Consider the following 24,811-nt stretch of genomic DNA (forward strand, 5'->3'; position numbering starts at 1 on the left):
AGAATCAGGAGGAGGCGGACGGTTCCAATCGTGTTCGTCTTGTTAGCCAAATTGGATAACGAGAGTCTTTCGCGTCGAATAATTGGCCGAGTCCGCGGTGAGTCGCCATGTCGTTGCCGACGTGTGTGAGACAAATCAATTCGTCGACACCAGAGTTCGCGTGAACTCGAGTGAACGCGCTGCTCTGTGGCCTCGTCTCGTCGTTGTCACGTTGTTTGCTATGTCTGTCGCTAGAATATCCGCAAGAGACCGGTAAACATCGTACGTCCCGCGGCGATGTTTATCGAATACCCGGACAATCGAGTTTTTCTTGGGCTAGGTTATGAATTATCGTCTGTCATCGACGGCTGTTTATCACTTAGTCGTTATATTTTTCCACGCTTCCGTTGCTGTGCTGAAAAACGTTGATAGGAGTGTTTTGCCGCTGCGACTTGCAAGATATACATTGTTGCAATCGTCAGGTACACACGTTGCACACCTTCTGTTTACCGTGGCATTTAGCTTGGTGCATTCGAGGTCGTGGATGGCGATAAGAGATCTGGTTCGTACACAGATATTGTATAGTTTCGCGAAACTACTTGAGTTTAAGTATCGTTTATTCAGAGGGGACAATGTATTTAATTTCTACCAGAACGTTTTCTTCGATATCGTCAGATATCTTCTGTATACCCATGTTGGAATCGAATTTTTTATTCATCTACTTCGAACCATTTGATTCAGCACAGTTCATAAACAGTGCAATCAAAGTAGGAAATTATATTCGTGAAAAATAGCAAGAACTCTAATGTGTTGATAGTCCAACGATCAGTAACGTGTTAGGTATATATTCTGCGCTTGAAAGATGAAAAATGTCTACTGTTGTGTACCAAATGAGTGCTGTCAGTACTATCGCTCGACAGCTACGAATTCCACACAAAGTCTAAAGACCTCTCAGCATCTCTCTCCGATAACGAACATAATCCATCGTTATGTAACCGGTCACTTTCACGAGTTTTCCACAAGGAAGGAGATAATACACTAGTGTGCCTAATCTGTAGGTCAAGCTCTGTTTCTACCACTAAATACAACACTCCAGAGAGAGTGCACGTAATCCCATAACAGTAAAACTGTCTAGCTTCCCTAACATACAGAAACCAGCAAGAAATTTTCAGCCTCGTTGCATTCTCGAGCTTAAGGTCAGTCAGTGAGGGCAAAGAGACTCTCTGGGGGTACGATAGATGTTATCCGCGGTGGTAATTAGAGGCGGCGTGTTTCGCCTGGCATCAGGCGAGGGACACCCGATAAGTAATCTCGTCCGTGGTAATAATTTCTCGTCACCCGAAAAAAGAACTTTGTTTCTTAATGAGACAACGGCAGCAGTGTCGACGACGGTCACGTGTACACCTCCGCTGGTCGTAATGAACACGTATGCACGCTTTTCCACGACGAGAATGCGCGTGCCGGCGCTGTGGAACACCCGCAAGAGGGAGAAAGAGAGGGAACGGTGTCGGTAGTGCAGTAAACTCGTACCGCCGGATAAATATACGGTATTATGTAAGTTGTTTGCGAGCCAGGGAACGGTGAGAGAGCAAAGAGAGAGAGAACACAGCGGGAGAAGGCAGGCCTCTTCTCGGATCCTCTAGCCTTCTGCTCGCTGCACGCGCATTGCGTAATAACCGGCGATGTTCGATTTTTCCGCGAGAATGGCAGTATGGGGTCGGAAGTAACGATACAACGCATTGCTTGTCGTTTGGAACGCGATGTTTCGCAGTACTGTTTCGAGAATAGACACCTGGCGATAAAGAACGATACCTGTAAGTAGTGGTGGGTCTGAGAACAAACCGATTCAAACATGTTTGATTCAAACATTTGATTGTCGGGAATACCGATAAAACGTATGGTCGTCGTTTGGAACGCGATGTTTCGCAGTACTGTTTCGAGAATAGACACGTGGCGAAAAAGAACGATACCTGTAAGTAGTGGTGGGTCAGAGAACAAACCGATTCAAACATTTGATTGTCGGGAATAGCAATAAAACGCATGGTTGCCGATTGGAAACGATGTTTGACATTTCTGTTTCGAGAATTGACACGTGGCGAAAAAGACCGATACCTGTAAGCAGTGGTGGGTCTGAGAACAAACTGCTTCAAACACATTCAATCTGACGTGGAGTTCGAACAGTTCAGACCGAGTTTGGTCATGGGGAAGCATTTACGTTCAGTGTTTCGCTATCATCAAACTCAGCTTGAACTGTTCAATCTGCTGGTCAGATGTTTGAATAAATTCAAACAGTTCGATTGTCCCCTACTGTCTACAAATATACCGGCGACTATGAAAATGGTCGAAGTCAAAAATCTAAAAAAAAAAAAAAAAAAATGAGCATAACTTGTTACATTTTTACAGAATATTTAATTCACTTAGACCACCTTCACAATTATCGGCATGAATTTTATTATGACTATCAACGTGTTTGTCGCTGTAACAGTAACGGGTAACTGGTACCGAGTTCGCCGTTTACGACCCATTAATCGTCGATCATTGGTATTTTAATATATTGCAAAACAATCCAGGTTACGTGAACGGAAAGACAGCTGAAATAAATACCTCCGGCGGTGAACGCATTAAAATCGATTAAAGAAACGCTTCACCTAGATAATGAATCTGCTCCATCTTTGGTTCGGAACGAAACATCTCGAACCGCTTTTTCCATGTTCTCCGCGCATTGTTTTCATCCACGACTGCTGTCCGACCGACCACAGTTACGTAAGATCGCGAAGGCGGTCCGGTAGAACTGGAAGGCCGGGTTTCTTTCTCGGGGAGGGAGCAACAGGAATTCTTGCACGATCGCGGAATTGTTGCATCCGAAATGGGGTTCTGATCGTTCTACACGCGTCTCCTCTGGTCCAGTCTCGCTGAGACGAATTATTACGTAATCTTAGACGGCCAAGCCGATCGTCGATGATGTAATGCAGGATCGCCGTTTGCTGGACAGTCGAATGAGAAACTGGCGTCACTGGTGATGGTGTTGTAATTTCTTTGGAAGTCAGGTTTCTTCAATCGGAGACCTAATTGTGAATCTTATGGATTAAGCGGACATTACATGGTCTGTATTCATTAATAAATTTATAATAACGGTAGATTGAGTACCGATGCTGGTACCGATTTTGTTCGGTTATTCGGGTTTTATTCAGGCTTCACACAGTATTTAGGTATACATATTGCATGACAATGAGAAAAATGTCACAAATCGAAAGTTGTCATTTTATTGTATAAAATGTCTTATAACAGGTAGATCCATCGTTCAGAAAAATATGACTTCTAGTTCAGTATTCTTTCTGTATATTCTAGTAAATACTTTTGTAACTTTTTTCTTTTTTTTTGCTGTTTATTTTTGTAATTCTTTATCTTTTTTTTTTATGGCGGTGCGATAGGTATTACACTTCGATATTCAGAGCAAAGAATGATAGTACAACGTCAGGAACATACTGTCAATATCATAGATATCCCTACCACAGATCATGTTTAAAATTTTACTCCCACAGTAGAATATGACCGTGCATGTCAGACAAAACTCTCGAAGCTGGAATCTCTTTCATAAACAGCCTAGGTGAAGAAAAAAAAAAATCCTTCAGCCCATAAAAGGCCATTTCGTACAAAACACATTTTTCCCATGAACGGCTCGGTTCGTTTCTCGCTACCGGGTGTACACACAGTTCCCCAGAGAAAACCCCCAGAACCCTCACCCGGGATCCAGCTTCGCCCTACAATGAGGATTAATTTTCAATCGATCCCGTGTGTGCTCCCGTTACACTTTTTTTTTTTCTTTCACCATCCTGAACCGTCAACACGTCGCGTTTCATTTCGAGACGGTTGTGTGTCGACGGCCAGGCGGCCGGGGCCGCTAATCGTTGTTTCATACAATTTCTTCCCTTTCATCGGTTTCGTGGAACGGTGGGGAGAGCCGAGCTAGTAGTACGTCCTCTGTATTGTCGCGCTGGACACAAAGGAAGGGCGTGTCGCCGCGTCTTTAGGTAGAACCTCTCGCTTCCTCCGTTTTCCGAGGATACACTGGATCGCAAACGGTTAACGATCTTGATCGGGGGGCTTCTTCGACAGCTGCTAATATGGCGCCCGAGCGATGCGAGGAGACGTTGTAGGGGGAGTATTCGAACTGTCGCCTGATTGCGTACGAATGGCGTCTGCGATTTCGTGGCGGAAAAAGGGAGACGACGCCGTTTAGAGGAAGAAAATAAGGGGGTGGTTGGGGGGGGGGTGAAGACGAGAAAAACGGCGCGTGTGACGGATAGAAAAGCGACGTGGAGAGCAGCAGGACTCTCTCCTCCCTTTTCTGGCCTTTCGGGAAGAATCGACAGGTTCAAAGGGATCGAGGGGGTGGATGAGAGGGGGGTTGAATTTCCTCGTTTGAAGAGCGTGCGACGTGAGCTTTCAGGCAATTTTTCGCTCGTGCAGGTCACGTCGCCTGCGCGCGGAGCAACCCAGCGTATACGCGTCAGCACACGTCCCGTCGTACGGCGACGCTGATTTCATCCCCCCACCCTTTTCTTTTGCGGCTGGGCTGCGCTGCCCCCTCGGGGGATGGTATCTCATAAATATGATAGGAACACCGGGGCTTTTCGGGGATACTCGACCGGACGAGGTATACGTGTTCCTTTTTCCGTTATTCTCCCTCGTTTGGTAGAAACGCTGGTGGGATTTTCTCGCGGAGTACGCTCCTGTATTCTTGCTGACCCCTAAAATCTCTCCCCTTCGACCGAACAAATTGTTTCTTAGATCACGAGCTTGATTCCTTTTCGACGGTTCTCCGTCTCGGGGATGGTTTTCGATCACGAAACGATATTCTGTGTGTTCTCGAAATTCAGTATGGTCTCTTTGAACATGGTTGCTTCGAACCCGTTTTGGGTCGTGAAGTTTGTTCAGGGAAGCCTGTACCGACTGAGGGGACAGTGTTTGGAGACGCATAGACGAGACTCCAGAATTATAGAAAATGAGGGGAATGAGAAAAATATGAAACCACCGGAGTCTCTGGGACTTCACCTCGGTCCTAGAGGGTTGAAAACGTATCGAGTGTACTCTGCATCGAATGTGTGCGTGGAACTATGAGAATCATTGTTACACTTTGACACGTTATACAAATACATGCTCTTGTGAAACCAGTTACCACTTTGTATCGCTTGTTTCCCATGGATCTGTGGTGAAAGGCGTAAAATGTTACGAGGAACGAGTCGAGGAAAGTTCTTCTCGGTTCTTTGCGCGCCACGTTACTTTGTTTTCCCAGTGGCAGCTGTGGTCCTCTCGATCCTCTGGCTTCTTTCCGTCAGTCGCTACAATGGAAGCACGTGCTAACGCGAACAAAGCTCTTTCCTCCCGTTCTGGACCCTCCTTAAGTCCACGGTGGTACACATCGTGTGTATACGTGTCCTCCCCGTGTAACCGCTTTGAAAAGCGCTATTGTGGACATCGTTGCCTTTCGGGAAACAGGATTTGTCGCGCGGTTGAAGCAGCGAACATTGTTGTTCCGGGGGTACGGGAAATCCCATCTTGGTCCCCATGATGCGTTCAAACAGCTCATTTCTATTTGGATCGTTCGGGTCCATTAAAATCTCGTCCGATAGTGATCTGTTCTTCTTTTTACAACATGCGTAGAGATCAATACGGATGTGGGTAATAAAACGGTTGACGCTCAATAAACGGTAATATAAATTATATTTAACACTAGAACTACCAAACAAGTCAAAATGACTTGTCAGTACACTCTTACACCGATGATTAAAATGTTATAACATTACAGTTTCTTACAACTTTTGCAACTTTTATTACGATATTGAAAGTGAAGAAATTAATCAATTTATAAATTTTCAAAAGTTTGTCATGTTTATAGACCGATGGAAATAGATATGCGTTTATCGTCGGTAGTTCTAGTGTTAATATGAGACTATAATAAAAGACGACGGAACGACAAAACGACTAAATTATAGCACACGATAAATAAGACAACAGGAAACTCGAGTTCTATTCAACGGACTGACCTGAAAGTTTGTCCTCTCTTAACCCATTCGCACCGATGGACGAGATATCTCGCCACGTGATTTCGTTCATGATATGCTTTCACGAGATCGTCCAAAGCATATCATGAACGAAATCACGTGGCAAGATATCTCGTCCACCGGTGCGAAGGGTTTAAGCATCCACACCTACAACACATACTCATATCTTGTAACCCTCGGTCTCGAACTGCGCAACCATTCCTAGAACTTCCTAATCACCCAATACCCAGTCACACGAAATTAAAACAGTTGTTAATTCACACTTCATTCTTGGAAACCCTCTTGTTCAGCAATAACAATACCCACGATCGATCTATATTCCTTTCGCCCACATACCACACACATTTACCAGTACGTTCGACTACACTCCAGTTCTCATCGCGCACGAGATTCTGCTATTAGACTCAGCACTGTTCATTCTTGGAAACATTTCAACGCGAATCCAACCGAAGGCAATCCTCGTTAGGGGCAGGTGGATGAATTTCGTAAATAAATATTCGCTATCCCTGTCGATCCAGATCCCAATATCTTTCTCTCTCTTTCAGCCCCTGACCCCGTAAAGTAATAATCACAAGCTCAGGTAACGTCTGTGTCTCGGGTAATCTCCTTAACGAAGAATCGTCCCTTCTGCCCAACGAAAGAGAAGGGAAATGCCTTCCAACAGTGGATCCAATAAGAGGCTATCGGATACGCTTGTCTATTCTCCGGAGAGATGAAATTCGTGACCGTGTAGCACCATCGAGCGAAACGGGAGAAGAAAATACGAGCGAACGCAGGGAGAAACAATTCCCATCCCCTCTTTGGCTGCTTTTCTCTGGCATTTTGAGGGGGCCGAAAGAGGTCCCGTATTGAGAACCGAACGAGTGGCAGGTGCGTCTGTTTCTAGGATAGAGCCCTGTTAGGGGGACCCTTAATACGGTATTTCATCGGTCATAATGCGCCCTTCCCCCTATGGACTCATCCCTTTATCCCGCCGAAAACAAAACTGCTGGGACGCGCGATATCGTCGTCTGTGCTCGCGCGCCTTTCTTTGACAACGTCTCTGGTGTTTCTTTTCCATGCGCCATTCTCTTGGCGTGGAAACTGTGCTGATCCTGTTACAAACGCAAGGAAGGAAATTGGAAATTTGTTGGCTCTGACGTGTTCATGTTGCGTGTGAAATGTGAGTGTATCACACGTGGGACTACGAGAGGCTTGAAGATACTCTACTCGAGGGACTTACGAATGGGGAGGTTTTTGGGGCGGTCCTTTGAAGCGTTGGAAGAAAGGAGAAGTGGTCGTTGGTTTATCGTGTGCTCGTTTTGACAATGTATAGCAGACTTTTAGGAATAAAAGACCTTCAAGGGATATGAAGTATTTATCTTCTTTCGGATGATTAACTTGTTCCACTTACCACTTATTATATTACTGTTTATTGAGCACACCCATGCATGCACATGCCACGTGGCGATCGACGGGGAGGACATCAAAGTTGGCGAGCCTTATGGCTTGTGTCGGCGAGTCGAAACGATGTCGTTGTTAGTTTGCAGCAACTAAGTAGAACCACCATGGAAACAATGTAGCCTGATCACAAAGTATAACCCCTGGCTAATGGATCTTATTGACATCAGAGGACGCAGTACTTGTTCACACTATGCATTCTCAACAATATTCCTCTTCTATTCTCGTTTTAATAATACCGACTCACTCAGCAGAATTTGCACTTTGGCAAATAATTGGAAATAATTATAGGTTTGAATTACATAGTGTTTTTCATGGTAGGACGGAATAATGGTTATTATTACTAAGTTAATTACGTATGTAATTTCCATCACCTATTGTTATGTCTCACCTCAATTCTTCTGGTTACACTTTCGAGAGACTATTTGATAAGGAATTACGAAGTTGATTGATGCTCAGTAATTATAATATAACTATACTGCAGTACATGTTATGTATACATATTATGTTAAATCTAGTACGTATAGGTACAATGTTGTTATAATTCATCAACGATAGGGTTCTTCTGTGTTACATGTAACACTCCCTCAAAGTCACGCATTGGGTACCATCGAATGACCTGTACAAATCATATCTGCATGTGCAACCACCTGGGATCCTGCTGCAGTCCTGAAACAGATCCACCAGTATCGTGAATGTTAGAATTGAAACATATTTTAAAGGGTCGGACTTATTATAAAATATTTATTATAAGTAGGGTATACGCACCAATGAAAGAACACTTATAACTAAATATTAAAATCGAATTTTAAATGATAATAATATTTATAAATATGTGGCATATGAAGTTAGATTTTTAAATATCTATACTTTTTCATAACGTATATATTTCAAATTGAAAAATTAGGAAAATGTAATCATTTAAATTAAAAAGAAGAAAATACAGATTTCATCAGTAAATAAACATTAATCAATAAATTAACATTTCTAATCAATGGTGCGAAAATTGTATGAACGTGAAATATGAAAATAACATTTACTTATTCTAATAACATAACTTACTCGTTTTTATATATCATATTCATTCACTGGCACGTGTTTATTTACTAGTGCATCCACTAGTTAACAGATCACTTACGATGTCATCGCAGAATGCACGAGTTCGGGGAGGATTCGGCACAAGACAGCTTCGCTCGCATAGTCGTCCGCACGGATCCCAATACTCGAAGTCAGGACAGGTTTGGTCCTCGTCGGCAGCTTAAATTAAACATTAAAAAGAAATTTAATTAATTCTGCCCTCAAGAATGTCAGCAAAACAGTTTCGAATGTTATTATTCAATATTTTAGGGAAATTCACGAGCAACGAACATAAAAGCCTGGACCACTACCACCACGACGGTGTGTTTAGATTTTATTTATCGTCGAGTATTCCATCGAACCACTCATTACCAAACGTTCCGACAACGTCGTCTCTGACACTAAATTGCCGAACTGCACGATTCGGTCCGCATGAATACTGATTTTTCACATGAATATTCGCACATCCCTGTTTGATCTTTCCTCGAAGATAACGTTATCCAATGACGACATTTCCTCGACGGAGAACATCAGTGCCACGGTTGCGCAAATATTTCAACTTCGGTTGCCAAGTCATTGTCGCATCCCAGATTGACCAAAGGGTAAAAAGTTACATTGTCGCGTCGTTTTGCATTCGAAATATATTTATCAATGACACGCGGCGGTTGACTTATGCATAGAAAGAGTCAACGTTCTTCAATATTTAACACCGATGTTTAACGCACAAGGACACACACGTATGATTTTTAGATATACTTGACCATAACCCTGCTTGACATCGACGGCCTTCGATTTGCATGGTTGAAAATGAACGAACAATTGTCCGTTAAAGTAAGAGTTCGACAGCGCGTCGGGACGTCGCAACCAATTAACTGGCCAGTTCTGATACGCGCAATGAAAGAACAATCGATAGTTAGCAACGTGTCTCGCAGGTTGGATCGCATAGTCCTGTTCATTGGGACCTTTATTCATTGGATATTCATGCGGAACGCTTGTGGTTAACGAGCAAATCGAGCAAAGAGTTCGAAGACCACAGGAGAAAAACATGATAAGTTCATTCTTGACGACTTTCTGATTTTTATGTCATCTGGTTACTAAAAGTGAGTACTTTTATATAAACATAGTTGAGAAGGGGAGTGACTCAGATCCAAAGATATGATAATAAGTGTTTACATGTTTTTCTCGTGTAATATTCATTTGTGGAAGTTGAGCTGAGCCTACTTTTGAATATTGTTGTTATATTCAATATTCGATGAACTTATGGAAATATATATACGTATATACTTACAAATAACCACGAGAAACACGGCACTGAGCACGAGAGCGTTCACGACTCGAAATATCTTCGCCATAATTCTCCGTTTTTCGTTTCACTTTCGTTTCTGATGGCGAATATATCCGCTGTCCGGGTAGTTATACTTTTTTGCCGACGAGATAACATTATCGCAGACCATAAATTACAAAGATGTAAAGCCCTCTCCAAGAATTGGTGGCCCGTATTTTACAGTGACTGTGGGTGACACATCGTTGAATATGTAGCATGGCATTGACGGACGAATTCTCGTTGTAGAAACAAATTCGAGTAATTCCTAATTAATTGGATTTATGTGCAATAACTAGAAATTGAAAGTTTCATTAATTCTGTTCAAAGTCTGTGTCTATCGTAGAAGAGGATTTAATTTAAGGTGTGTGCACGCACAGTGCCTTTCCACGATAACTTCTAATGCAAGTATCTGCCATTCTGATTTCGTTTCGTAGATTCAGTGTAAACGTACAATTACGGTGAGTAATGAAGATAATGTAGAATATATACATAAGTGAGGTGTATCATAGGCATTTTCATTCAAGGTCAACAAGAACTGTTATTAGGCAACTTAATGTTTAGATTATGTTTATCGTTTGTTTATCGAGTTTATAAATATAGATGGACTCCTGAAACCATGAATAACAACGATACCACTGTTTTGAGTATTTCCTGTGTTCGATGTAGCAGGCCTTGTGAATGGAATATATCTACAGTTTCGGATGATGCTTCTTCGAATGTCTCGAGGAATGTTTTTCCAAAGAGTCATGTTTAAACATAAATGATTATTAATCCATACGAGTGATACGCTAGTTTAGATTAAAATGTGCGAGAAGGGTCAAAGAATTCCAATACGTAAATATGTCGTCACGTTTCCTGTCTCGCGTCGCCTTCACAGGAGCCCGCGGTTGCCCGCCACTTGCCCGAGCGGGCTCGGTTGCCCATCACTGGGATAGAGCATCGAGGACACGAAGGCATTCGATTAATAGGAAAGTTTCCGTGGAAGTCGGACGGCCGTAAAGAAGGTCGATAAAAGAGGAAGATGAAGAATCCCTGGGACCCATCTGACGGAGACACGCGATAGAGAGGAAAAAGCTTGTTTTCGTCTCCACTACCCACCCCACGCCTTCTCTCGACCACCGTTCGCGGAACTACGAAACTTTCCCGACGGGGCCCTGTCCTCTCTCTGTTTCATCCCCTTGCACCCCATCCCCTCCTACGGACGAACGGTCTTTGTTCCGCGAGAATAGTACCGTCGTTTCAACGGAATCTCGCGGGGACACAATGCGTTGCGCTGTTTCTACTAAAACGTGACTGATTATTCCAGATACGCGTATACACACCGTAGGAGAGAGGGCCGAATAATGCGGCTCTGGGCCGGACAAAAGGATGCGACACCGATGCCGGGCGGAATAGAGCTTGGCTCATTATTAACGCCCAGAGAAATATTGTCCCTTTGACGACGCGCGTCATCTACGGGGGCCTTTGTCGCGGAAACACCCGCGGGAGGAAAACTAACAGTTTCCCCCTTCCCCCCCCCTCATTTCATGATAACGCCGATAATCGAGTAGAGGCAATATCAGTTACACCTTGATGATACCTGGAACAGTTTTCAATTTACCCCCTGTTTCACGGGAAACGAAATGAACCACCCACCGTCACGAATACTCTTCGTTCATTGATGTGCAAATCATCTTTTTTCGTGAACGTCCCCGATTTTAATAGAATCGGAAATAATTACGGTGATAGGAGAATGCGTATCTTTCTGCAAAATGTGATTTTATAAAGTAATTCACAAAGGCAAGAATAGAAGTAAAAATTTCTTTTTTTCTTTAAGGGGTCTTATTGGAATAAGAATAAAATGGAAAAAGTTTCGTTGCATCTGATGAAAGTTTTGTACTGTATTCCGTTTCAGAAAGCCCTGTACGCTATAAATGCATAAACATCCGGAGTCTAGTGATCGGTTTTGAATCTACTTAACCACCTCCTTTATGGAAAATGAGAAGAATATCACCGTCACGAATCTGTGTTCCTTCATCGATATCTCTGTTATAATCTCGCGTGTCCTATACATACACATTTCGTACGCGATACTACGAGCGAATACTGTTTTTTGTTTAAACTGCTACATCCTCCCTGAAATTTTAATCGAACCGAAAACAGTTACGGTGAATTGTTTTCAATTCACAAACGATTCCGTCGATGCACGGAACGAGCTTTTTGTCCGCCGTGGCGTCGATTGTATTTCGCTTTTTACAATCTGACCGGACGAATCGAATCGAATTGAATCGATCGTTTGGGGGGGGGGGGGGACGGCGGTCGAATCTCGGTCCTCCAATCGTCGCGATCGCCGCGGGGTGAATTTATAAATAAACCGTAAAAAAAAGCGAAATGTAAAAAACAAAATGGATACGTAGGTGTTGGAGGAGGGAGGAATCGTTTTTTTTCCATTGCCTTGGAGCCCAGAATCGCTCTAGATTATCGACGAGGGGCTGGACGGGAGAGTTCGGAAACGTGCACGAATTTAATGTACCATGACAGAAATATTGCGGGCGGTTGTGCACCACCGTTCTTTGTGCTTGGTCGTGCCTGCGCCACGAAACTACCATCGCCTTCCTCTTCTTTCTCGCGATCATGGCCCTCTTTTTTTCGCTTTCCAGCCCGTTAACCATAACTCGCCGTTGGAGGGGGTAGAGGCTTTTTGGCTCCGCGCAAAAACACGCGATTTAAATAACAATTTAATATCGACGGAAGGGGAGGTGGTAAGAGGGCGTCGCCAGACGCTTCTCCCTTCGCCACGAAAGAGAATTATTGCCGAACTTGGCGAAACTCGGTCGCAAAAAAACGTTCTCCGCGAACTCGGCACCGCCGCAGGCGAGTGTTTCGAAGACGAACGGCCTCCTCCCGACGAGCCTTTCTCTATCTTTGTCGCGAAAGAAACATCGATTGGATCTGGGTAACTCCTCGAAGAATTTAAAATCACGTCTCCCGTTCGATCGCGACCGAAGATATTGTCCGCGACGGAGTGGGTCGTCGAACGTCGAACACCACTTCCCTCCACTTTGGTCGCACGACAAGAAAACGCTGAAGAGGTAGATTTCCCAGGGATCTACATTCTGCTTGCCCCGTCCGAATCTCTTTTCTCGAAACGGGGAAAGAGGGTGAAAACGTCCCCCCGAGGCACGCTCGTGAGTCGCGGAAAAAAAGTCCTGTTCTTTGGCTCGCGTGAAGCACCATCGTGTTCAGAGTGTCCTTCGGTCCCTTCTAGATTTATCTCGTTCGGGCAAAAGCACCGGGAACCTCGAGAAGTCTCGTGGTCTACGAATCTAGCTTCGTCTAGAATTACAACTTACTTCACATGTACAAAGTATTCGTCTTGTGAAACCCCTGATCTTCAACGGGATTTTCGTACAAGCGTATTCCTTTCATTGCGAAAGGTCCCTAAAATTGACGATGCTCAATGCCGTTTCATCGACAGAGCCTGTGTCGATTGACTCTGTTCACACTAAGATTTGTTTTACATTTAAATTTCTCTATTACACGACAGTCACGAAAGTTTTTCTGTGCCTGTCACTTAGAGCCGACATACAGTAAATCCTCGATGAGTGTTCGAAGTCCTTCAGCAGATAATAGATTCCTCAAAAGTCAAGGTATTTTTGAAAGGCACCCGGAAATTTATAAGGTGTTAGAAGGGTTAAGGGATATTTCTGTTCCAAGTTCCTTCTCGCGCAGGAAAGGAAGAAGCAGGATATATTTTCATTCGGTGGCGTGTGAAACTCCATGGCCGAGTTGCACGTTTCTGCTGCACGTGTGTCTGAAACGAAAACGACAAGAACGAAAGTCGTTAGGAAAAAGAACGAAGAGGGAGAGGAAGGTGGTGGTGGCCTCTTAATGCTTCCCGGCAGAAATTCGCAAAACGCTCGAGCGCGACAGCTGCTTCTGGCGTCGTCGTTCTTGCGCATTTACCCCGACCATTTTCGCCTCTCTTCTTTTGCACACCCGTCTCTCACGCCTCCCTCTTTGCCCTTCTTCTTGGTCCCATTGGCCAGCCTATTTCCGCGCCACAAAAATCCGCAGTCCCACGTTTCCGACGTCTTCGGGATTATTCGCTCACAAAAGAAACAAAAGCAGGCGAAAAACACGTTTCCTGGACCACACCGGATGTGAGACACAATTCTCCTCCTCCTCCAATGGACGTTTTTTTAAGCATCGATAGCGAACCGTGTTATATGTATCGATCCAATTCCTTTCTTTTCGTTCTCTGCGCTTTGTCGACTTTTAGTTCCGCTTGGTAATTTACACGCGTGAAACCCCCCCCCCCCCCTTCCTCAGTATCAAGATTTCGTTTCGAAGGGTTATTACCCACCTTCTGTTCTCCACGCACCCTGTCCTTGCTCGACGAAACGTGTCAGGGTTACGAGTTTAGATTGAACGTTTTAGAATCTCTTTCGTAATCGTGCCCAGGCCCCGAGAACGGAGGGGGCGGGGTTTTCGAAACGGGTCGATGATTAGGGTTGGCGTCACTTTTTAGAGGCGATGCCCTGTAACAGGGGATTCTGGACGAGGGTCGACGATTCACGGAATATTTAGAAACCTTTTCTGATCCAAAAACGTGTTACACGATCCCCGTTTTGACCTACACACACACATATACATCTATACTCTGTTATTAGTTACTCGTTCATTTTGATTGACTGTTTATAAATTGATAATCGGAATGTTTTTTTTACCTTTGGCGTAAAGATTGCCTGAAAAGAAGGGTCTGATAGGCAATTAATAGAACGGTGAATGAAAGAAATGGGGATTAAGAGATACCTCTATACATACTATATACAGGGTGTTACAAAAATGTCGTCCGACCCGGAAATGGACACTCGGAGGGTGAATTGGAACAAGTTTTTCCTTAGCAACAATGTAATCTGAGGCTTAGTTACCTAGATATTAACGAAAAATCCCGACCAATCAGAGCGCGAGTTTGCCAGCCGAGTTCCCGCGCTACTAGCGGTGGCTACGGGCTGCGACTGGTTGGGTTGGTTTTTTCGTTAATATCTCGTTAACAAAGCCTCGGATAACATTGTTGCTAAGGAAAAACTTGTTCCAATTCACCTCCCGAGTGCCCTATTTCCGGGTCGTACAACATTTTTGTTACAGCCTGTATACATATTTACTCTACTTCTCACGTAGTAGTAGTCATTGACCTTATTTCACTTGGATATCGTCGTGTCATTCCTACGGACAAAGTATAGTTCCTCCCCGGTGACGTAAGCCCACGCTGGTCGCCTCTTTCCACGGTTCGTCGCAATTTACAAAGTGCTAAGGTCGAAGTCACCGACACTCTCTGTACACAATCCTCGGGGTCATCGTGGATTCACTTCGGATAATAATTGCATGGAAAAGATTGCTATTATTCCCGTGACAGGGCGTTTCTCTCGCGGTTTATCGTGTCATTGAACTCTAAAAGGGTTAATCCCGGACCCGTCTTCTCAGAAGAGGGAATCCCCTTGGTCTGACTGAACAGGTGTATCTCGCGTATTGGATCGATGGGGATAGTCGGAGCCCACCGACCCTTTTGCAACCTTCACCCGTCTGCACAATGGAGGTCAGACAAGAAAAGATTGCCCGTCGATCGGCCTCTCCGGTCCGTCTAGCCCGTCGAACACCGTTCACGGTACGAGGGCAACTCGGGCACGGCTAATTCCATTCACCATGTGGCCTTTAAATCCTGCAGTTACCGAGAATCTGTAATCAGACCTCCCAGAAGACATTGATCCTAATACTTTTTTTTTTGTTTTACGTATCTTTAATCAGTTTGTACCTTGTTCTACTTCTTAGAATAGTTGAAATTAAACGAAGGATGACGTGTAAAATGTCATTGGTTTTCGTTACTTCCTGAACTTGATTAGTTACAATTTCGAGAGACTATTTGATAAGGAATTACGAAGATGATTGTTGCTCAGTAATTATAACATAACTATACTGCAGTACATGTTACGTGTAAATATTATGTTAAATCTAGTACGTATAGGTACAATGTTGTTATAATTCATCAACGATAGGGTTCTTCTGTGTTACGCGTAACACTGCTTCAAAGTCCAGCATTCGGTACCATCATATGACCTGTACAAATCATATCTGCATGTGCAACCACCTGGAATCCTGCTGCAGTCCTGAAACAGATCCACCAGTATCGTGAATGTTAGAATTGAAACATATTTCAGAGGGTCGGACTTATTATAAAATATTTATTATAAGTAGGGTATACGCACCAATGAAAGAACACTTATAACTAAATATTAAAATCGAATTTTAAATGATAATAATATTTATAAATATTTGGCATATGAAGTTAGATTTTTAAATATCTATACTTTTTCATAACGTATATATTTCAAATTGAAAAATTAGGAAAATGTAATCATTTAAATTAAAAAGAAGAAAATACAGATTTCATCAGTAAATAAACATTAATCAATAAATTAACATTTCTAATCAATGGTGCGAAAATTGTATGAACGTGAAATATGGAATTGAAGAAAAAATCAGTATTTAATCATTTACTTATTCTAATAACATAACTTACTCGTTTTTATATATAATATTCATTCACTGGCACGTGTTTATTTACTAGTGCATCCACTAGTTAACAGATCACTTACGAGTCCGTCGCAGAATGCACGAGTTAGGAGAGAATTCGGCACAGCACAGCTTGCCGGCGTGCACCAATTCCCCAGTCAGATAACACACACTTTCGTACGATGTGTTCTACTTATTATTCCTCAAAATAAAACCAACAGGAATCAGATGGGAAGTTTTAATGTACAAGTTATCTCATCGTGAGTGTAAGAGCAGATTAAACCGGCACGTTGTTTATTCTTTTTCTCGGCGATAACGCGCCTTTCGATCGTGCGTGAAGTTTGCGCAAGTAATCGGGGAACCGTCGTATAAACGCGTTTTACTATTAGAACCGAATTTCGTGTTGGTACACGACTTTGTCAAAGTAGACCAATCTTCTTTCCTTTCAATCGTGAATCGCCATCTGTCCTATCGATAGCGTTCCCGTGTATAACATTGTTGCACAACTATAAAATCAACCTAAAATTTTCAGTCCTTATCTCTTACGGTTAACATAGAAACGAGCCACCTTATTCTAAGGAATACAATATATTTTTTTCTAAAACCAAGTAAATGAAGTTATTAAAATAAGCAAATTAAAAATTGTTTTTTTTTTTTTTTTAATTCCTTGTATATTCAAACAACTTTCGCGCCATTGGTTAGAAATGTTCATTCACCGGTGAAATCTGTGATTTATCTTTATAATTCAACGAATTACATTTTCTCAATTTTTTAAATTGAAATCTGTACGCAATGAAAAGTTCTAGATATTAAAAAAATATTTAATAATAATATAATCATTTAAAATTCAACGTTAATAGTTACAAAATCTCTTAACTGTTCATTCCATTGGTGCGTTCACCCTATCTTAAATTCTTCGTCCAAGATTCATCGTTCTTTTTCGAAATCCTCCCTCTATCATCTCAGACCTTTGGGTGTTCTTCTAGGACGCTCAATGTTTTCAAAAACAGTCAAGCAGAAAAACCTTTTGAGGCAACAATTAAATCGAGACGAGGCTGTGCAGAATCTCTGAAAGATTCCTACTTCGTCCGTGTGTTCTCTACCAGTGAATTACTGCGCGCCGGAAGCGTTTGAAAATCGTCGCGCAACTAGTCGACGACGCCGCAAAACGAGCAGATCGCGACCGGTCGATGAGCATCGATGACGACGTCCGTAAATCAATTTTACGGTGACGGACGGGATCGCCGATCGAGAGGAATACGACCGAGAATCGATGCGAAATAAAACCGGTCGGACCGTTTCAACGCTCGATCGGCCTCGTTTCGATACGAGATGGAGGAAGGAGACGACAGACCGTGTCTTTGACTCCTCTTTTGCTTCGTGTATCGCAGGCCTCTCGTTATCGGCTTTCTTTATTTTGCTCGTTCTATCATTATTTCCTCGTTCAGCCGCTTCGTGCAGGCTTTCAGGAAACTGCAGATCTCTATTTTAATAGCTTCTTTATCGTACCATCTACTCACAAGGGTTATAACTCGCAAGAATCTACTGTCAAGCGTGTATTATGTAAAAACTTGGGTTAATTCTCATCCGTCCCTCATTTTCTCAATTTAATATGTTCATTGGTAACAGATTGACACGGTGCTAGGAACGTCAATATAACGAAGGGATAAATAATTGATACAAGGGACGGGATAAGGAATGACCGACACGTGACACGGATTCATATGTCTCTGCCGAAATAGGCCCTGCAGCGGTATGTGTGAAACGGCGCATAAAAGGAACAAAAAAAGTTTCAACCAAATTACCTTCGCCCCGATATGGTAGTCACGATACAGTGTCCCCTCATTCGAGCGACAATTCACATCGTGGAGGCGATCGGTGTGCGTTCTTTCCTCGGTCCTAAAGTGATCCACTTCCCGGAGAAGCCGGGTAAGGCAAGAGGAAACGCCGAGCGTGTCTCGGCGCCACGGAACGCGCGAGAACAACGACACAAGGAATTTACACAGAGCAATTTATAGCTTCACGCAGCTCGTTTGCAAAAGCAGCCGCGGAGAGAGACACGCTTGGAACCGCGAAGCGAGCGAGCTGTGCTGGTTTCCACTGTGTGACAAATGGATTGAAATTGCCAATTATCTCGCGGCCACGATATAGGTGAGAGAGACGCACACGGCGGTTCTCTGAAATCAACCGTGAAGAACGATAAAATACGTATACGGGCGCGGTTTTTCGGGCGAGCGCGCGTTTGTCGTACACCAGGGATGCACAAACTTGTTAAGATCAAGGGCCACATAGATTCACTGTGACTTATGGGATGGCCAGTAAAGAAAATACATGAAAGTTATTTATTTTGTTTATATTTATCACATATTCTTACAAAGAAAGATAATAAAAAGGAAATAAATAATTTAATTTGATGCGTGACATTGCATTGATTTAACAATTGTTTTAATATTTGGTTCGATTTTTGTAGTAGCCAAGCGCAAAATTGATTCTAAATTTTCATTAGTCAAGCGGTTCCTATTTTCCGATTTGTTAATATTCGTGACTGAAAAAGTTTGTTCACAGATATATGTTGACACAAAGAGGCTTGCGCATTTTAATGCATTATCTATCAATGATTTATAATTGCTTTTATTGATATCCAACGATAGAAGTTTAATAAACTCATCATTAAATTCATTTCGCAGGTTCTCATCGTTTTGCATGTCGATGAGTTCAAGCTGTATTGACTCAGGTGCATTTTCGGGCAAAATGGCAGTAGGGTTGCGAAATAAATCTAGCAACGGTTTTATTTTTTGAAAATCAGAAAAACTACTTAGCATTGAACTTTTCTGGAATTTTCTTGTAATTAGGAAAATGGACGTAATTCTCTGACTTTAATTGGGTTTGAAATAGATTTAACTTGCATTGAGAAGATAAAGTATGGCTGTAAAGTTGAATAATCAACAGATTTTTACCAGCTACTCTGTTGTACGCATGTTGCAATTTGTAGAAATCACCTATCGTGCGACTTGTTGAAAGTTGAAATAACACATGGTGTTATTTTTTTTACGTATTTTTAATCAGTTTGTACCTTATCTAATTCTTAGAATAGTTGAAATTAAATGAAGGAGGACGTGTAAAATGTCATTGGTTTTCGTTACTTCCTGAACTTGATTAGTTACGATTTCGAGAGACTATTTGATAAGGAATTACGAAGTTGATTGATGGATTCTTGCTTAGTAATTATAATATAACTATACTGCAGTACATGTTGCGTATACATATTATGTGAAATCTAGTACGTATAGGTACAATGTTATTATAATTCATCGACGACAGGGTTATTCTGTGTTACATCTCACACTCGTTGGCAGCCACGCATGCGGTACGATCTTCTGTCCTGTAATAATCTTTTACGCATCTGCAAGCAGATGTGTAGGTGCTGCACACCTGAAACAGATCCACCAGTATCATGAATGTGAGAATTGAAACATGTTTTAGAGGGTTGGACTTATTATAAAATATTTATTGTAAGTAGGGTAAACGCACCAATGAAAGAACACTTATAACCAAATATTAAAATCGAATTTTAAATGATATAAATATTTATAAATATTTGGCACATGAAAATTAGATTTTTAAATATCTATACTTTTTTATAACGTATAGATTTCAAATTGAAAAATTAGAAAAATGTAATCATTTAAATTAAAAAGAAGAAAATACAAATTTCATCAGTAAATAAACATAAATCAATAAATTAACATTTCTAACCAATGGTGCGAAAATTGTTTGAACATGAAATATGGAATTGAAGAAAAAATCAATATTCAATCATTTGCTTATTCTAATAACGTAACTTATCCGTTTTTATATATAATGTTCATTCACGGGCACGTGTTTATTTACTAGTGTATCCACCAGTTAATAGGTCACTTACGATACTCGGGCAGAATACAACAATATTAGGATTCCGAAAATCACAGCGTGGCTCGCATATTTGTCCGCACAAATCCCAAGTCTGATGCTCTGGACACGTTTGGTTGTCGGCGGCAGCTTAAATTGAACATTAACAAGAAATTTAATTGTGTCTGTGTCTCTTAGGTTGGATCGCATAGCCCTGTTCATTGGGACCTTTATTCATTGGATATTCATGCGGAACGCTTGTAGTTAACGAGCAAATCGAGCAAAGAGTTCGAATACCACAGGAGAAAAACATGATAAGTCCATTCTTGATGAATTTCTGATTTTTATGTTATCTGGTTACTAAAAGTGAGTACTTTAATATAAACATAGTTGAGAAGGGGAGTGACTTAGATCCAAAGATATGATAATAAGTGTTTACACGTTTTTCTCGTGTGATATTCATTTGTGGAAGTTGAGCTGAGCGTACTTTTGAATATTCTTGATATATTCGATATTCGATTAACCTTTGTAAATATATATAAGTATATATGTACTTACTAATAACCACGACAATCACGGCACTGAGCACGAGAGCGATCAAGACTCGAAATATCTTCGCCATAGTTCTTCGTTTTTCGTTTCACTTCCGTTTCTGATGGCGAATATATCCGCTGTCCGAGTCTTTATACTTTTTTGCCTGCGAGATAACATTATCGTAAACTATCAAATACAAATATGTAAACCCGTTTCCAAGAATTGGTGGCCTGTATTTTACAGTGACCGTGAGTGACACATCGTTGAATATGTAGCATGGCATTGACGGACGAACTCTCGTTGTAGAAACAAATTCGAGTAATTCCTAATTAATTGGATTTATGTGCAATAACTAGAAATTGAAAGTTTCATTAATTCTGTTCAAAGTCTGTGTCTATCGTAGAGGATTTAAGATTTGTGCACGCACAGTGGTTCTCCCAGGGTGTCTCAGAAAACTCTGCAACACGCATATTCCTCATGCAAATACAAATCGAAAAGTCCTTTACCGTTTTGTAATCTGAAGCTCCATTTCAGAGATATTAGCAGTTAAACGAACTCCAATCAGTTGGTAGGTCACACGACGCGTAGACACAATCAAGAAGCACACAGTCCAGTTCCTCAGTCACTGCTTCTTTCCTGTGTCTCCTCAGTATTGTGTTCCTCCGTTAAATCAAATAGTTATCACCGTGAAAACATCTCCCATGATTATCACAAAACTTTAATCCGTTTCGTATTTTTACTACTTACAGAAATAATTGCACCGATTACACTTTACAACGGACATACCGTGTGTAGCTCAATGGTCGCGTGTCCCTCGATTTCCGAGTCTCTCAGTCAATCGAGATCTCAGTTCCACTCGAGCGTGAAAAGTAAATCAACGCCGGGCACGCTACCACGAGTGTTCCGTCGCGTTTCTTGGCCCCATTATTATCACCATTAGCTTGTATATGTCGGCCCTCGGTGCTTCGATTTTTGCAAATGTTTTTTTTTCTTTCTTTTGCTATCGTAGGAGTCACAGCCCCCCTTCACGCGCGTTATTCTCGTCGCATTAGCCCGCGCTGCGACATGCTCAGCGGTGTGATAGTTTCCGTCCCGTGGACGACGGGTTACCGTCGCCTCGCTTGGAATTTCAGCGTTTCCGGCGTTCGTTGCGCGTGGGACGCGTCGCGATTACAGAATCTGCCCGTTGCATCTATATAACATTTTCCATTCGTATTCCCGCCACCGAACTCCCTGTTTGCTGTGAACTGAGAGATTTATGGGCTTGGGAAAGCCTCGAATCTTCTCTACGTTCTTTATATAAAATAGTCGAGTGGATTGGTGGGTGGTGAGTGTTCTCCATGAATTTGTAGACTTGGCACACGCATCAAAGGGGAATTACAGACCATTCATAAATTAAACAGAAGCGTTGTTTTCTTCTTTGATCCGGAGGTATTATTGAAACGCGTGAACATATGTTTGTAATGTTGAACATTACGGTGTGAGAACGGTTTATTCATGTCTTTTCTTTTTCTTTTATGTTGCAGGTACGTTTTACTGGTTAATCCCGTCTACTGATTCGGAGTGGCGCGATCTTTCCGACCTCTCACTTCCATTCGATCGGTTCGAGGTAAGAATTCACGAGCTCTGACTTTTATCGGGGAACACCATTCCCCGTTCGCCTTAACACCCCGTGGGGAGAATGAGAAGAGTGAGGTGGTCGCTGTGATTTATACGGGGTTGATCGGTCGACCTAAGCCTCTCTCGTTAGAATCGATTGCGCGCGCGAGAGGGGTGGACGAGCGTGGTACCTCAGCTACACACACTCGGTCTCTGGTCACGTCCCCCTGGAATTAGGTCGTCTCGACATTTCGATCAGATTCCTGGAAACAATTCGGTCGTCTCGCCGATGTCGAACTTGTCCCCGACAAATTTGACAGAGAGACTCTCCGGAGAATTCCTCCCTTTTACAGGGGTTCGACTCGATCAGGAAGTTGAAACCATCGACAGTTTAACGAAACCTCTCCGAAGAAATGCATCGACGACCGACGCGTTTGTAGACGATTAAATCAATTATTCTAACGCGTTATTTCTTAACGAACTATCGAGTCACGAGAGAAAAGTCTCTGCCGTCCGGGAGAAACTCGCAAAAATCGCAAGGTTTCTTCGGGTTTCGATGAAAATAAAAATCTATACTCGAGGTCCCGGATCGTTAAACGTTCCATCGCGCGCAGGAATTGCCTCGTTAGTCGGAGCTGCCTTTGGTCCCACCGGGGTCCATCGAAGGAGGAGGAGGAATAATAATAATACAGAAAGCGTTCAGAACCGCGACGCGTACTGTCGTCCTCTTCCTAACGACGTCGCCCTGGACCCTGACGCATCGAACGTGAATCAAGAATTTATTATCCCTCTTATGAGGATCGATACCGAGCTCAGGCATTCCCACGTTGATACTGAAATCTATCCGTTGTTGTTCCCCTCCTCCTCCTTCATTTCCCCCCCGTCCGTCTGTCCATGCGCGGGTCTTGATTGCCAGTCGGCTGTAAAGAACGTTCGATGCATACGCGGCGTGCAGCGAGATTGCACGGGGACAGCGCAACGACCGACTTCAAGGTAGCAAAGCCACTCAGTCCGACGGCTTATGTAAGCTGTTTCGAGGTCTGCTTTACGCTCTCGGAGACGACGGGGCCGCAGGCGAATGCACAGGCATTTCTGTTTCGCCTCCTCCGTTCATTCGCGTTCGTTCGACGCGTCTGTCGTTTCGTTTCGAAACCGATGGCAACGATGAACGGCCAGGAGTTTGCACGTTTGTGCAATTTCTTAGTCGTGAGAATTTGGTATATTCTTTATATGGGAACACTGCTCTGTCCAAGAGATATCGAAGATTTGTTTCACAAGATGTGAACTTAACTTAACTTAACAACACTTCGGTGATATGTTCTTTGTATGGGAGAATATTGTTCAAGAGATAGCAAAGATCGGTTTGTTCGACAAAATTCCATTTGACACTTTGGTAGTACCTGTATTCCTTATATGGGATACTGTTGTCTACGAGATATCGAAGATTCGTTCGACAAGATGGCTAGTTTACGTTAGGCATAGTTTTATACTAGAGACTTTCTTCGAGTTACCAACATGTCATCTGTGTTTATCGAGATAAACCGTCGTTGGTAGATATGTTGTAGATCGTGTTGATAATTTCAAATAAGAAAGAACCAAAGATTATGCTAGCAGAAAGTATTTATTCATCTCAAATAAAATCTATGGACATAAGTGTTTAAATTTAGTAGAAAGAATTACATTATCATTAATTATTATTAGTCATCGATATGTATTTATCACAGACGACATATTTATTCATGGTCCTTGCAGTGGCGTTTACATTTCTCGGGTCTGACACATCTGTTCTTCTCGTTTCTAAGGTGTCCTGGTTTGCAGCGACAAGCAGCTATATTCTTACTGCACGCCTGGAACCGAAACGACGATACAGTAAAATGGGTGCAAAAACACGCGTCGATATAATAGAATCACGTTCACGGTATCTGGTACTCACTATTCTTGGACATATTTTTGGTGTTGGATTATCGCATCTGGGTTCGCAAATTTTTCCACAAAGACTCCATTCCTCGTTCGGCGGACATTTATGGAGGTCGGTTCTGTGCTTTTTCTCGTCCTTGTCGTCGTCGGGGACTGGAATAAAAAGTTTTACGATCGAAACAGTTAGAGTCTCGAGTAGCTAGTGAATTTAAAAATCTTCAGAGAAACAGATGCAAGAATACAGGTATTATTTCATCCGTTTTAGATTAACTTTTACTCTTTCGTTTCCACGGTGTTCGGGTGCTAAATCAAGCTTACAGAATCAATTCTAAGAGAAACTTACGGGCAGCAACAACCACAGCGAGGAGCACGAATACAAACACGAATCGAGACATGGTTCTTCCCTATATTCTTCTTGGGATTCTTTTCCTTTTCG

General features: G+C 42.5%; 1 protein-coding gene across 1 annotated transcript; it reads right to left on the bottom strand.

Moving 5' to 3' along the window:
- Positions 1-24,060: 24,060 nt before the first annotated feature.
- On the bottom strand, positions 24,061-24,805 carry LOC107191162 (chymotrypsin inhibitor-like). The gene is made up of 3 exons (XM_015580133.1): positions 24,719-24,805; positions 24,392-24,528; positions 24,061-24,305 (listed from the first exon to the last, which is right to left on the bottom strand). Exons 1-3 carry the CDS (start codon positions 24,768-24,770, stop codon positions 24,192-24,194), a joined length of 303 nt encoding a protein of 100 aa, XP_015435619.1. The 5' UTR covers positions 24,771-24,805; the 3' UTR covers positions 24,061-24,191.
- Positions 24,806-24,811: the final 6 nt, after the last annotated feature.

Source organism: Dufourea novaeangliae, unplaced genomic scaffold, assembly GCF_001272555.1.
Source record: "Dufourea novaeangliae isolate 0120121106 unplaced genomic scaffold, ASM127255v1 scaffold241, whole genome shotgun sequence".
NCBI lineage: Eukaryota > Metazoa > Arthropoda > Insecta > Hymenoptera > Halictidae > Dufourea > Dufourea novaeangliae.

What these genes read in the sequence shown, in the direction of transcription:
- LOC107191162 (XM_015580133.1), bottom strand. Translation starts at nt 24,770, where the DNA reads ATGTCTCGATTCGTGTTTGTATTCGTGCTCCTCGCTGTGGTTGTTGCT. An exon ending in CGCTGTGGTTGTTGCTGCCC is followed by an intron (nt 24,529 to 24,718) that starts GTAAGTTTCTCT and finishes TTTTTATTCCAG; the next exon opens with TCCCCGACGACGACAAGGAC. An exon ending in CAAAAATATGTCCAAGAATA is followed by an intron (nt 24,306 to 24,391) that starts GTGAGTACCAGA and finishes TTTCGGTTCCAG; the next exon opens with GCGTGCAGTAAGAATATAGC.